Source organism: Pipistrellus hanaki (assembly GCF_964339955.1).
Source record: "Pipistrellus hanaki genome assembly, chromosome: 3".
NCBI classification, from domain to species: domain Eukaryota; kingdom Metazoa; phylum Chordata; class Mammalia; order Chiroptera; family Vespertilionidae; genus Pipistrellus; species Pipistrellus hanaki.
This window is the reverse complement of record NC_140505.1, coordinates 184656820-184670316: the sequence shown is the minus strand read 5'-3', so window position 1 is coordinate 184670316 and position 13497 is coordinate 184656820. Positions and strand designations below refer to the sequence as shown.

The 13497-nt window shown below is 50.6% G+C and overlaps 1 protein-coding gene across 6 annotated transcripts; it reads right to left on the bottom strand.

Annotated features, from left to right (window-relative positions):
- Positions 1-4564: 4564 nt before the first annotated feature.
- On the bottom strand, positions 4565-10756 carry CBY1 (chibby 1, beta catenin antagonist). 6 transcript variants are annotated; one of them, XM_084880048.1, is made up of 7 exons: positions 10665-10739; positions 9619-9733; positions 7847-7955; positions 7000-7105; positions 6787-6905; positions 5132-5228; positions 4565-4840 (listed from the first exon to the last, which is right to left on the bottom strand). In XM_084880048.1, the coding sequence occupies exons 3-6, from the start codon at positions 7922-7924 to the stop codon at positions 5148-5150; spliced, it is 384 nt and encodes a 127-aa protein (XP_084736174.1). In that variant the 5' UTR covers positions 7925-7955; positions 9619-9733; positions 10665-10739; the 3' UTR covers positions 4565-4840; positions 5132-5147. The 6 variants fall into 6 exon arrangements, with proteins under 6 accessions (XP_084736174.1, XP_084736173.1, XP_084736177.1 ...); XM_084880047.1 differs by lacking the exon at positions 9619-9733 and having other exon boundaries at positions 10665-10756; XM_084880051.1 differs by lacking the exon at positions 9619-9733 and having other exon boundaries at positions 10537-10712.
- Between the last annotated feature and the right edge of the window lie 2741 nt (positions 10757-13497).

Sequence of the window (13497 nt, the reverse complement as noted above, 5' to 3'; positions counted from 1 at the left end):
TCGCCCTTAGAGAAACACTAATCTAGTTTCATTTATCTGAGCGGTGTGCTGTTTGGTAGGAATAAGTTAGAGATTTGAAGGTTAATTGGTCTTTTGGGAAAACATCAAATAAACAGGTCCAGTATACTAAAACATAGGCAAGAGTTAACGCTTAAGGAGCGGGCATTGTGTGTATGTTGAGGTACTGTTTTCCCTATCTTTGAATTAAAGAAATTGAGGCACAGTACCGGGTTACTGTATCTTTGAAGGAGAGATTTCTGGAAGTGGATTTGTTACCACAAAGTATGGCATTTAAAATTCTGCCAGGTATTAGCTCATTGCCCTTGAAAGTATATACTTCCACATAGTGAATGAAGTGTCCTTTTCCCCACATGCTCCCCAGAATTAGGTATTAACTGAATTTTAATATTTTGTCTACGTATATGATAGATGAAAAATGCGTTTTTATAATGTGCCCCACAGTTATTATATACAAGGATAATTTGATCTCCATTGTCAGCCAATTGACTGTGGAATGGGAGAATCTCAGAGCTGCACCATCCAAATCCTTATCTGCATTGAGCCATTCGGGAGCAGGAGAGCTTGCACTTCCTCCAGAGCCGGCCCTCAGTTTCATCTATGGACTGGGCAGCTCCGAGTACAAGAAGTTTTCATGTCACAAAGAGTGCCTACTGTATGATTCTGTTACATAAAGTTCAAAAACAGGCAAAACCTATCGGTGGTGAGAAGGATAGTGATCCCTCTGAGGAGAAGGGTTGGGAAGGGCGGGAGAGGAACTTTTGGGGAGCTGCTGGTGAAGTCCTTGCCCTGGGTGGTGTTACATGGGTGTGTTCATTTTGGATAATTCATCAGGCTGTATACACCTGTGAATTACATTTTTGCATGTTAACCTTTTTATGTTTTTAAGTATCTACATCAAGCATGTCAAACTCGCGGCTGAAGGGGTGCATACCTCATTTAATGTGTGGCCCTGCCTAGCCTCAAGTTTGACGTGTTTGATCTACATCGATGCAAGGGCAGCCTAGGAACCCAGTGATGATGGCTTTTGATTCTTTAACGGGCTCTTTTTAAAATATATATATATATATATATATAAATATATATATATATATATATATATATATATATATATATATATATTATTGATTTTTTACAGAGAGGAAGGGAGAAGGATAGTCAGAAACATCGATGAGGGAGAAACACCTATCAGCTGCCTCCTGCACACACTCTACCAGGAATGTGCCTGCAACCAAGACACATGCCCTTGACCAGAATCGAACCTGGGACCCTTGAGTCCAAAGGCCTACGCTCTATCCACTGAGCCAAACAGGCTAAGGCCATAATAAAATTTTTAACTAAAAGCCTAGTCATACCTAAAAATACTTTTTTTTAAAGGTGTGAAAGGAGGGGAGCCGAGAACAGTTTGGCTCAGTGGATAGAGCGTCAGCCCGCGGACTGAAGGGTCCCGGATTCGATTCCAGTCAAGGGCATGTACCTTGGTTGCAGGCACATCCCCAGTAGGAGGTGTGCAGGAGGCAGCTGATCGATGTCTCTCATTGATGTTTCTAACTATCCCTCTCCTTTCTTCTCTGTAAAAAAGCAATAAAATATATTATTAAAAAAAAAAAAAAAAGGAGAGGAGTTTCTCCCCCACACCAGGAGGATCAAGGAGCCTCTGGGGAGGAAGGAGACCTGGGAGAGGGTGTGGAGGAGAAAAGCTCCGTGGCAGCGAAGAAGACGGATGGACTGATGCCAGGTCACACAATTAAGGGTTCAACCAAGTGAGAGATGATGCCTGTGTCTGGGGACAGGTGACTGCCTTTGCATGAAGACGGGGTTTTCTCTTTTCACTCCCTATCCCTCAAGTCCACGGTTCCCACCATCCCTGTTTGTCTTGTTAAATTTGAAAAGAGTAAAACAGCTCTTAATTTGGATGGGTGGAGGGCAGAGATGCCTTTGAGAATCTTAGAAAAGACAGAAGTCTCCCACCCCCGCACCCAATAGAAATACACACTGGCTCTTACCGGGAGAGTGTGCACATGGAGCCCTGGCTAGGCCTCAAGTATCTGAGTATTGCCTCTGGCCCCGCTCTCACCCCCACCCCCACCCTCTCCACCCCATCACACACTCTCCCCCCAGGACTTCCCACCTCAGCCCTTCCCTAACAACTCTTCCCTCATCTGACACTCGGCACAGAAAGTCTTGAAACTGTTGTAGTGATTACAAGAGATAATAAATGGCAACTGGGTAGCACTCTGTACACGTCGTGAGCAGATTTGGTTAATAAAGGCTTTGAGGGGGTAGAATTTTAGCCAGAACCTGAAGAACGTATCTGCCTAAAAAGGTACGATCTTGGGAGTATAGAGCGTCTCAATGGGGGGAGGTTAGAGTGGTGATATGGGTAACTCGCTCTCCTTTCCACTTAAAGGACTTTCCTCAATAGGGTTGTGTTTGACTCGGCTCTCACCCACAGCCCATCCGTGGGCTCCACCTTCAGTGCGTGTCTCAAGTCTGCTCACTTCTCTTCCTCTCCTGCCACTTCCCTGGTCCTGGCCTTTGCTCCCTTCAGCCTGCTCTCACCAGAGAAGCCAGAGGGAGCCTTTGAAACTAAGTTGAGCTCTATCCAGATTGGCTCAGTGGATAGAGCATCAGCCTGTGGGCTCAAGAGTCCTGGGTTCGATTCTGGTCAAGGGCATGTACCTTGGTTGAGGGATGTGCAGGAGGCAGCTGATGGAAGTTTTTCTCTCATTGATGTTGCCAACTCTCTTTCCCTCTCCCTTCCTCTCTGTAAAAAATCAATATATTTTAAGAAATAAAATAAAATCCAGTTGAACACAGCATTCCTCTGTTCAAACTCACCCACGGCTTGCTTCTTCTGTCACTCACAAGTCCTTCTTCCCTGCAGAGTTGTCCCACATTCTGGCTCCCACTGGTCAGGTGCCGTGGTGGTGAGCTGGGGACCCACATCATTGTGACACCCAAACCTGCTCTGGTGATTCCCAAGGTTTGGTCCCGGCTCTAACCCTTCCAGCTGTCACCCTCTGGAACGCTGTCTTCAGCTAAAAGCAGGGGATGATACGATTGATGAATTCTCGTGAGAATAGGAAACAGGTGCCTGGCATCCAGGGTGCTCTTCCGATGTTTGCTAACCAGAGTAGCCCAGGAATCAGCACACTCAGTCGCCCCATTGCCGGCACCTGGAGGTTTGTATCCTATGGGCTCGGCTTCCCCCCATCCCCCATGGAGTGGGCAGTCAGGAGGAGCGACCACAGCAGCCTCAGGGCACCCCCACCTCGCCCCTCTTCCGCTGTGGCTGAGAGTCTAAGATCCTAACAGTTTCTGAAACTCCTGGGGTTTGGCTCCTTGTCTGCAAACAGGCATGCTGCTAGTCTGTGCGCCACAGGACTGAGTGAGGAGGAAAGGAGTGTGTGCAAGGGCCTAAGCCCCCGCCAGGCATGTACCTGCCGCCCACAGTGGTCATCCCTGGGTGCCGTCCCCACCCTCAGTGCCCTCCCTCATTGGGAGCTGAATCCCTTTGGCTGGCTGGCTGGCCCCTTTCTCCAGCCAGAGCAGCTCAGCTCAGCTCAGCTCAGCTCAGCCTCAGGCACAAAACTCCCCCTCTAAGAATCCAGCCCCACCCAGCTCCTTGGTCCCAGCCAGATCCAGGATAATCGCAACTCCCCAGGGGAGAGCAGGGAGTTGGGGCAGACACAGACAGACGGTTTGTCCCAGGTCAGCCTCTGCCAGTGCCCCAGCAGCTGGATGCTTCCCACCACCTGGACACGCCCCACCACCTGGAAACTCTCTCTGGATGGAACAACAGCTCAGACTCCAGGTTCCACTTCTTCAGGAATTGATGCTTTTTTCACTCTGGTCACGGAGATCATGTAAGAGCATTTAATTTAAAGAAAGTGTTGAGCCAGGACCGGTTTGGCTCAATGGATAGAGCGTCGGCCTGCGGACTGAAAGGTCCCGGGTTCGATTCCGGTCGGGGGCATGTACCTTGGTTGCGGGCACATCCCCAGTGGGGGGTGTGCAAGAGGCAGCTGATCGATGATTCTCTCTCATCGATGTTTCTAACTCTCTATCTCTCTCCCTTCCTCTCTGTAAAAAATCAATAAAATATATTTTAAAAACTCAATATTTTTTTTTAAAAAGAAAAAAGAAAAGAAAGTGTTGATCATTGAGCCATGAACCAGGAGGTCAGAGTTCAATTCCCATGTCCGAGTTTCAAGATCAATCTCCAGTTGTGGGCATACAAGAGGCAGTCAACCAATGATTCTCTCAATGATGTTTCTCTCTCCCTTCTCTCTCTGAAATCAATAAAAATATATTTTGCTTTTTTATTGATGACTAGAGAAAGGGAGAGGGAGAGATAGAAACACTGATGAGAGAAACATCATCAATCGCTGCCCCCTACACGCCCCCCCCGGGGATCGAGCCTGAAACCCGGGCTTGTGCCCTGACCAGGAATCGAAACTCGACCCTCTGGGTTTCTGGATCAACGCTCAATCACTAAGCCATACTGTCCGGACAATAAAATATATTTTTACAAAGTACACTGTTTTTATTTATTAAATCTTTATTGAAAAACAAGGGGGGAAGTAGTATAAACAAGAAAGTCGCACAAAAATATAGTGTTGCATAGAAGACTGGTGATTGCTGCTGAGACTGAAGCCAGAGGATGTGGATCTGGGGAGAAACACTCTAACGCACAGAGAGCGGCCTGAGGGCAGAGGGCAGGGCTCTTCAGAACTGGGGCCAGGCCCCAACACCAACAGGAGGGGATGCTCTGATGAACTCCAGCTGCTTCTCCAGAGTCCGTCCAATGAGAGTGAACCTGGGACAAGCGCATTTACACGTTAAGTGACTGGCAAGCACCAGACTGCAGAGGCCCCGCTCACAGCCTGGCCCCGTGCTGAGCCGCCAGAGGACATTGCTATTTACTGCCCTGGCCTGGAATCCTGGTTTCCTCCAGGATGCCATCCCCCTTCTATTGCCAACTCAAGGGTGCCAGGGCCCTTGGCCCATTTGTGGAACTCTCCCAGGGCCTAACCTACTATGTTAGCTTAAAAAACCCTCAGCTGCATGCCACTCCTCTGGTCAGTCCAGTTCTCCCTCTTTCGCTAACCAGCGTCGTGAGGTCTTCATTTCCTTCTCCGGTTGACACTCTTCAGCTCTTCCAGTTCCTTCTTCATTATCTGGAACTCAGCCGTGGTCTCGGAGAACTGGAAGGGAAGCGGGCTGTTAGAAAGGAGGCATTCTGGGCCGCCTTCTGGTTTGCAAGGCCAGCCTGGCGCGCTGGTCAAGGCTCCTGGCATTTCTCTGCCACACCCGCCAGCCTCCGGGAAGGAGCCCTTTGTAACTGGGCAGAACGTAACCACCTCAGGCACTGAAGAGCTTTCACAATCCGCTCTTCAGCGCTTTTGGTCACTGGGATTGCATGGCATTGACCTTGGGAAGGACAGCAGGCCTCCGGGAAACGGAAGGCTGAGAGCACGGCCCTCCTGCCGCCCTCCTGCCACCCTCCTGCCTCTGGAGCGCCGCCTCGGCCTGGCCCTCTCCCACGCTCCCGGCCCTTCCTCTGCTCCTGGCACTCGTTTCCTGGGCCTCCACAGCGCAGCCGGCTCCTTTCTACCTCCGTAAATTTCTAAAGAAACCTGCTCTTATAATTTGAAAAAAATTAAAAAAGAGAGAATAGAAGGCCAATACTGGTAATTCTAAGCTAAAGGATTGACTGCTTCTGAGCTGCAGCTCCCATAATGATGGGGGAGGGGGTGCTTAGAAAAGAATGCCACTTCCCACCCTGGCTGGTTTGGCTCAATGGATAGAGCGTCTACCTGTAGACTGAAGAGTCCCAAGTTCGATTCCGGCCAAGGGCATATGCCTGGGTTGAGGGCTTGATCCCCAGGCATGCAGGATCCAGCCAATCAATGATCCTCTCTCAATATTGATGTTTCTGTCTCTCCCTCACCCTTCCTCTCTAAAATCAATAAAATAAAAAATAAAAATAAAAAAAAAGAATGCCACTGTCCTCATCAGGATCTTCCAATGATTTATATTCCCGACAGGGACAGAGACACAGTCTCTGAAGGTCAGCTTGCTATGGAGGAGCTGCCTCCCTGAGCATCCACTGAGGCCCCCTGGGCTTTACTTGTTTATTAACGTCACAAGGTGCAGCCCGCCCTCAGTCCGTTTTACTGCCGAAGACACGAAGCTCTTCCGCACATCAGGGAGACACACGAGCAGCGCAGAGCAGCGCGGAGCTGGGCGAGGGGCCGGGGAGTGGAGCTCCAGAGCGCATGCTCTAACCACTGCAGAGTACGCTCTCCTGCCTCTCAGTCAACCTTCACAGGCACTTCTCGGCCCCCCGGGCTGGGTTCTAACAGCCACAGGAAACGCCGGGCACTGAGGAACGCAGGTGGCACAGGACATCCAGTCCCGGAGCAGACGGCCTTCCGGCCTGCCTTCGCCCAGCCCAGCCCTCCTTCCTGCTCCACATCCAGCTCAGTGTCCCCTCTGTGTGGACAGTTTCCCCGTCACGGCTGACACCAGCCCGTTCAGACTCTCACTGCGGCCTCACCACGCGGCACTGGCTTTGGGCTATTGGCCCCAGCCTGTGAGTGCGTGAAGGTGGGGCTGTGCCTGATCTGATTTGTATCTTTGGATTCAACGCCACGTTCCTGGCGGACGGGCACTCAGAGGCACGAGCTGGATGCACTGACTTGGGCGGAGCCTCCCCCCCAGGAAAGCTCGGCAGGGCTTGCCCCCCGCTGCCGTCCTCACCATGTCCAGCAGGACCTCCACCTTCACCTGCAGGAGGTTGTTCTCCTCCTCCAGCTGCTGGTTCCGCCTGCGGAGGCGCTGGGCCTCCCTCTGGTCCACCCCGCCACTCAGCCCGGCCTCTGGGGAGACAGAACCGGCAGTTACGGGGGCGGGGGAGGGAAGGGGGTCCTTCCGTCATCTTGTTGGAAAAACGGCAGAAATCAATCGGCCCACCTGCGACCCAGTGGCCGTTCTCAAACTTCAGGCTCTGTCCCGCCAGGTTCATGGTGGGGGTTCCGTAGTCGAGGCCCAGCTCCACTTCGCGGGTGGACCGGTCCAGCTGCGGGGAGACTGCGTGCTGGCGTCAGGAGGCCTGGCACTGGCTCCAGGCCCAGCCCTCTCCCAACCGCAGGACCCCAATAACTTGCTTCTTTCCTCTAGTCGTTACCCAGCACATTTAATACTTTTAAAATCAGAAAATCAAGGAAGGTGCAAACAATTCTAACTCTAAGAAACATACTGCTTTATACACCAGATGTTTTCCCAAAAAAAAGCTATTTATGAATTTTTCATGGATTTTTCTGATGTTTCTACAACTCACTGGGCACCCGCTCCGCATCAGAGCCAGACCTGGGTATTCAGAGAGGAATGTGCCCAGCTCTGGGGCTGTGCCATACCCTTCCGAACACCATTAACGGGGCAAACACCGTCCTTTGAGAAGGATCTCGATTCTGGCCACGTGTTGGGACTAAAGTAAGGTGACCAGACGTCCCGCTTTTCGTCTTTCCAAAAATCGGGACTTTTTTTAAAATGTCCCGGGACGCGGGACAAATTGTTAAAAATCGGGACTGTCCCGCCAAAAGCAGGACGTCTGGTCACCTTAGACTAAAGTGAAGTCAAACCGGACAGTATTTAGAGCCAGAAGTCATAGTGAGGTTGACTGCTTCCTAGGTCCCTGAGCAAGCAGGCATTAGCGCTGGTTTTAGCAACAGCATATGAATGAAAAGGACGCTCTCCTGCTCGCGTGCCTCCGGAGAACAGAGACCTCGCCCCCCTGTCACGGACCCCGGCGGACCCTCACATTGTGCAGGTTGGAGAGCGAGGCCGACTTCCGGGGGGGCGTCTTCTTCGGACTGAACGTGCTCCCGAAGAGAGGCATCCTTCGGCTGAGGAGGAGGGGTCCCTGCTCCCTGTCGGGACAGGTCAGGGGGACAGACGGTTGGGCCAGTGACTTTATGTCCCCGTCCTAAAACCAGGAAAACACACATCTGATGTGGCTCTTCACAATCCTGGCAACGGCTCCTGCGTGTGGCCTGCTCGCTCTGTGCTAGGCAGCCAGTATGCTAACCCCTTTGCGTGCAGTATCTCAAGTCTCACAATCCATTGCTTGGCTCCCCTCCTTATCCCCATTTGACAGATCAGGCTTAGGAAGACTAAGGTCCTCAGCTGGAGCTAGATCCTGAACACAGCTGTGTGTGGCTCTATAGGTTATGTCTGTGTTCGGCAAACTGCAGCTCGCGAGCCACATGTGGCTCTCTGGCCCCTTGAGTGTGGCTCTTCCACAAAACACCATGGCCTGGGCGAGTCTATTTTGAAGTGGCGTTCGAAGAAGTTTAAGTTTAAAAAATTTGACTCTCAAAGGAAATTTCAATCGTTGTACTGTTGATATTTGGCTCTGTTGATTAATGAGTTTGCCCACCACAGCCCTAACCGGGTTGGCTCAGTGGATAGAGCGTAGGCCTCCGGACTGAAGGGTCCTGGGTCTGATTCCGTTCAAGGCCATCTACCTTGGTTGCAGGCACATCCCCAGCAGGGATTGTGCAGGAGGTAGCTGATCGATGTTTCTCTCTCTAGCCCTCTCCCTTCCTCTCTGTAAAAATAAATTAAATATATATTTTAAAAAATGATTAGTTTGGTGTTCTATTTAAGAAAACCTGCCTACTCCAAAAATGACATTTTCATAGGTTAATTTTTATTGTTTAACTTCCCCACTTAGGACTGTGGTCATCCGGAATTAATTTTGTATACTGAATGAGACAGGGCCAAGGTTCATTGCTTCCCATACATTACCCAGTCTTAACTCCTAACACACAGGTAGCTTAAAAATATTCCAGAAACTGCAGGCAGATGATAACGACAGTGAAAGCACAAGGGAGCAAAAGAAAGATGCAGAGTCCTAGGTCTGAGGCCTTCACCACATCATGAGAGAATCCCAGCTGACAAGAAGCTGACCTAAAAAGAAGGGAACTTCAAGACTATTTGAGATAAGGTTTTATGTCAATTATCATTAAAAAAATAACTCAGCCCTAGCTGAGTGGATAGAGCATCAGCCCACACACTGAAGGGTCCTGGGTTCGATTCCGGTCAAAGGTACGTACCTGGTTGGGGCATGTGCTAAAGGCAACCAATCCATGTGCCTCTCTCATATTGATGCTTCTCTCTGCCTCTCCTCCTCCCTTCCACTTTCTCTAAAAATCAATGTAAAAAATATCCACGGGTGAGGATTAACCAAATAAATAAATAAATACATAAATAAATAGGGCACAATATAAATCCATCACAGTTAGCAAGACATGTTATGAAAACATGTAGAAAAACTGCTATTTTCAGCGATGGATAAATTAATATTAAAATTAATGGTAAAAGTTTCTTTGGACATTTTACAATATACAATACAGAGTATATGTACATATGTTTTATAAATAAATAAAAATAAAGATATTTCAGGGTGAGTGCTCATGCGAGTTTTACGGGTAGGTGTGTGTTTGTGATGAGAAAAAAAAGCAGTAGACACACAAGCTATGGAATGAAGGCCCTTGGGCCTGGGCATAGCGCGTTAGGACTTGGACAAACCAGATCGCTAACAGCCTGATGATGGACGGACAGCAGTGGGGGCCAAGAAGCTGAGGGCGTTTTCAGCTGTGCCTCCACGTCACCCAGAACACCGCGGAAGGCCCTGGCATGGCTTCTGCTCCAGGAAAAGAAAAGAAAACGGTGAAAGAGGGAAGGCAATTAATTTTATGTCTGTAGAGGGCAAAGCAAGAATGAAACAGGAATATCCAGAAAGATTTTAACTCAGAAAAGAAAAGTGCAGCGTAACAAAAACTAAGTAGTATTACTTCCTGCGGCTCCACTGCGGCGGGCCCGATGCTGGACTTGTTGCACAGAAGCCGCTAAGGAGCTTGCCCATCACACGGTGGGAAGGTGCGGAACTGGGCTTCCAAAGGCGGCCTGGGCCTCTGCGCTGGTGACATCGCCACCATGGCCGTACAGTGCGGCACCGTTCGCAATGGGCCACAAAGGCCGTCACCTTATTTTAGTCTAACGGGAAGGCGGGTCTCTGGTTTCCATCGGATCCTCCAAGAGATCCGGTCTCCCCAGTAAGTACAAGCCCCACAGGGACAAGGCCCCCGGGGCTGGTGGATTCCACTGACGCCAGAGAACAACGTCCCCTTGCTCGCCCCTCACGGCCCCCTAAAGGGAGTGGTCACACGCGGCCAGGGTGGCTCGGTGGTTGAGTGTTGACCCGTGAACCAGGACGTCACCCTTCGATTCCCGGTCAGGGCTCAGGCCCGGGCTGCGGGAATATTTCTACCTCTGTTGCCCTCCCTCTCCCTTCCTCTCTCTGAAACAAATTTAAATATAGATTACATATTTAAAATTAAATATATAAAAATAAATATATTATATATTTAAACGTAAATACACACACATTCTTTACATATATATAAAGAATAATCACTATTCCAATTTACAACCAAGGAACCGCACTTGGAGGGGCGGTGACCACCCGGGGTGAATCCGTCCGCCGCCCGCCGCCGGCTCCAGCTGGCCGCACCCCCGGTCCCCCGGGGAACGCCCGGCCCCAGGCCCCGGGAGACCCCGGGCCGGAGACGTACCTGACCCGTCGCCGGCGCGAGTTCCAAACCAGCGCCGGCACCACCCGCCGCCCCGCGGCCACCGCCGGTCTGCGCGTGCGCGGCCCCGCCCCGGGCGCTACCACCAAGAGCATAGGGGGGTGCGCGGCGCGCGCGGCCCACTACACGAACCTTCGAGAAGGACCAGAAGCGCACGAGCGCTGCCATCGCCGTGTCAGAGGGACTTCCCAAAGGGTCGGTCTCCTGGAGTCACTTACAGGCTCCCCCGACAGAGGACAGGACGGGCACTGCGCTCGCCTCCCCCCGGACCCGTTGGTCGGGTCTCCCCAGGCCGCGGGGCCGTCCCCATGGCAACCGCGTCAGGCGGCGGCTCGCGAGAGTTCCATTGTGTGGGGAGGGGGACGCGGTGGCTGCGCCCGGCGTTGCCCGGAGAACCCCGGGACTCACAGTAGCAAAATGGGCCTCCGTCTGTTTGGCCTCCTCCCCGCAAGACCACAAGCAAAGGGCACTCTTCCTGGTGGATGTGGGGGCCACGCGGGTCGCCTGTCTCCCCCAGAGCCTCGCAGGGTCCCTGGAGGGACCCGGGACCAAACCTGCCCCGAGTCCGTGGGATTCCGCCAGGGTCTTCCGGTGAGACGGACGGACGGACGGAAGAGGTAACCCACCCCGCCGCCTCCCCACACCCAGTCTCATCGGTGTCTGCGAGCGGGAAACTGAGGCTCCGGGGCGCTTCAGGGTCTCCCTGTGAGCAAGGGCAGAGAGCTACTCGAGAACCAACTCTGGATCCCCCAAGTCCTAACAGAGTGAGATTAGATAAATAAAGACACTCAGGGTCACTCAGGGGATGTTTACTGGGTGCCTAGCAGGTGCACCGGCAGGACCATGGGTCTCCGGCTCCAACTAATTTCCTTCCAACTACCCCTCACCCATTGTCCTAGAACAGAGTCTGCACCGTCTAGCCCGGCACAACGTGGGCCACATCTGTCATTTAGAATGCTCTGGTAGCCATATTTTAAAAAGTAAATAACAAAAAAAAAAAATCAGGTGATGTCAATTTGAATGATATTTAACTCCAAATGCCTCAAATATTCTCATTTTTACATAGAATGAACATATTCAGATTTATGCTGCTTCATTTTAAAGTTAAAATAAAAAGTTTAGTTCTTCACTCCCATTAACCACATTCCAAGGGATGACTTGTCACATGTGGTTAGTGGCTACCGTGACGCCCAGGTCTGGCCTTTTCCTACATTTCTCCTCTCGCTCCCCTCTGCTTAGTGGTTCTCAACCTTCCTAATGCCTCGACCCTTTAATACAGTTCCTTATGTTGTGGTGACCCCAACCATAAAATTATTTTCGTTGCTACTTCATAACTGTAATTTTGCTACTGTTAATGAGTCGTAATGTAAATATCTGTGTCTTCCGATGGTCTTAGGCTCTACAGCAGGTTGAGAACCCCTAGCAGGGTCGCCTTGGAGTTTTCTACTTGGCCGTATTGACTAGGTCAGTGTCCACTATTATGTCACCTCATAGCTCTGTGAACCTCCCTTCAAAGAAGTGGTCAGCGTTATCACCCACAGCTACTTAATGATAGAGGCCCGGTGCATGAAAATTTGTGCACTCGGAGGAAGGGGGGCTCCCTTCAGCCCGGCCTGCATCCTCTCCCAGTCCAGGAGCCCTCATGGAATGTCTGACTAACGGTTTAGGCCTGGTCCTCTGTGCTGGCCAGCCATGAGCCAACTTCTGGCTGAGCGGCACTCCCCCTGTGGAAGCGCACTGGCCACCAGGTGTCAGCTCCTGCATTGAGCGTCTGCCCCCTGGTGGTCAGTGAATATCATAGTGACCAATCATTCCCCGTTGTTCCATAGTTAGGGTCAATTTGCATATTACCCTTTTATTATATAGGATAATTGTTTGATTAGACATAAGCTCCATTAAGGCAGAGATCAGGTATGACTAGCTCACCATCCTGTCCCCAGTAGGAATGTACTGCTGGCTCTCAGTAACTAGTCACTGAATGACCAAAGGTTAAACTGAACAAAAGCCAACCTGTTTAAGTTAGAATATGTTAACTTTATTATTGTTATTATTTAATCCTCACCCGAGGACATGCTTTTATTGATTTTAGAGAGAGGAAGGGAGAGGGAGAGAGAGAAACATCGATGTGAGAGTGAAACATGGATGCACAAGTTCTGACTGGGAATTGATCCCACAACATTTCGGTGTACAGGACGACACTCCAACCAGCTGAGCCACTCGGCCAGGGCAAAGCATGTTGACTTGAAGCAGTCACAGTCCAGTCTCTGCTGCCAGAACACATGCTCCACGAGGGCAGGCTGTTTCTCACTCTTCTGCTCCTCTACCCCCAGGACAGAGCATGGTGCTGGACACAGGGTAGTTATTCAATTCCGTTAGTTCCCTCCACGTCCTTTTCCCCTCCTTTAGCACTGACAATAAAAACATACCATGGCCCAAACCGGTGTGGCTCAGTGGATAGGGCGTCGGCCTGCGGACTGAAAGGTCCCGGGTTCGATTTCGGTCAAGGGCATGTACCTTGGTTGCGGGCACATCCCCAGTGGTGGATGTGCAGGAGGCAGCTGATCGATGATTCTCATCGATGTTTCTAACTCTCTATCCCTCTCTCTTCCTCTCTGTAAAAATATCAATAAAATATATTAAAAAACAAAAACAAAAAACATACCATGCTTCAGAGCATACTTATCCTAAAACGGTCTGATGAAAATTCAGAAGGGAACAGAGTATGTATTTTAAACATTTCTATCAGAAAGCATAATATTCAGCTTTCCCATCAGGCAGGAGGAATAATGTTAAACTGAAGCAAGAGGCTTTGTGA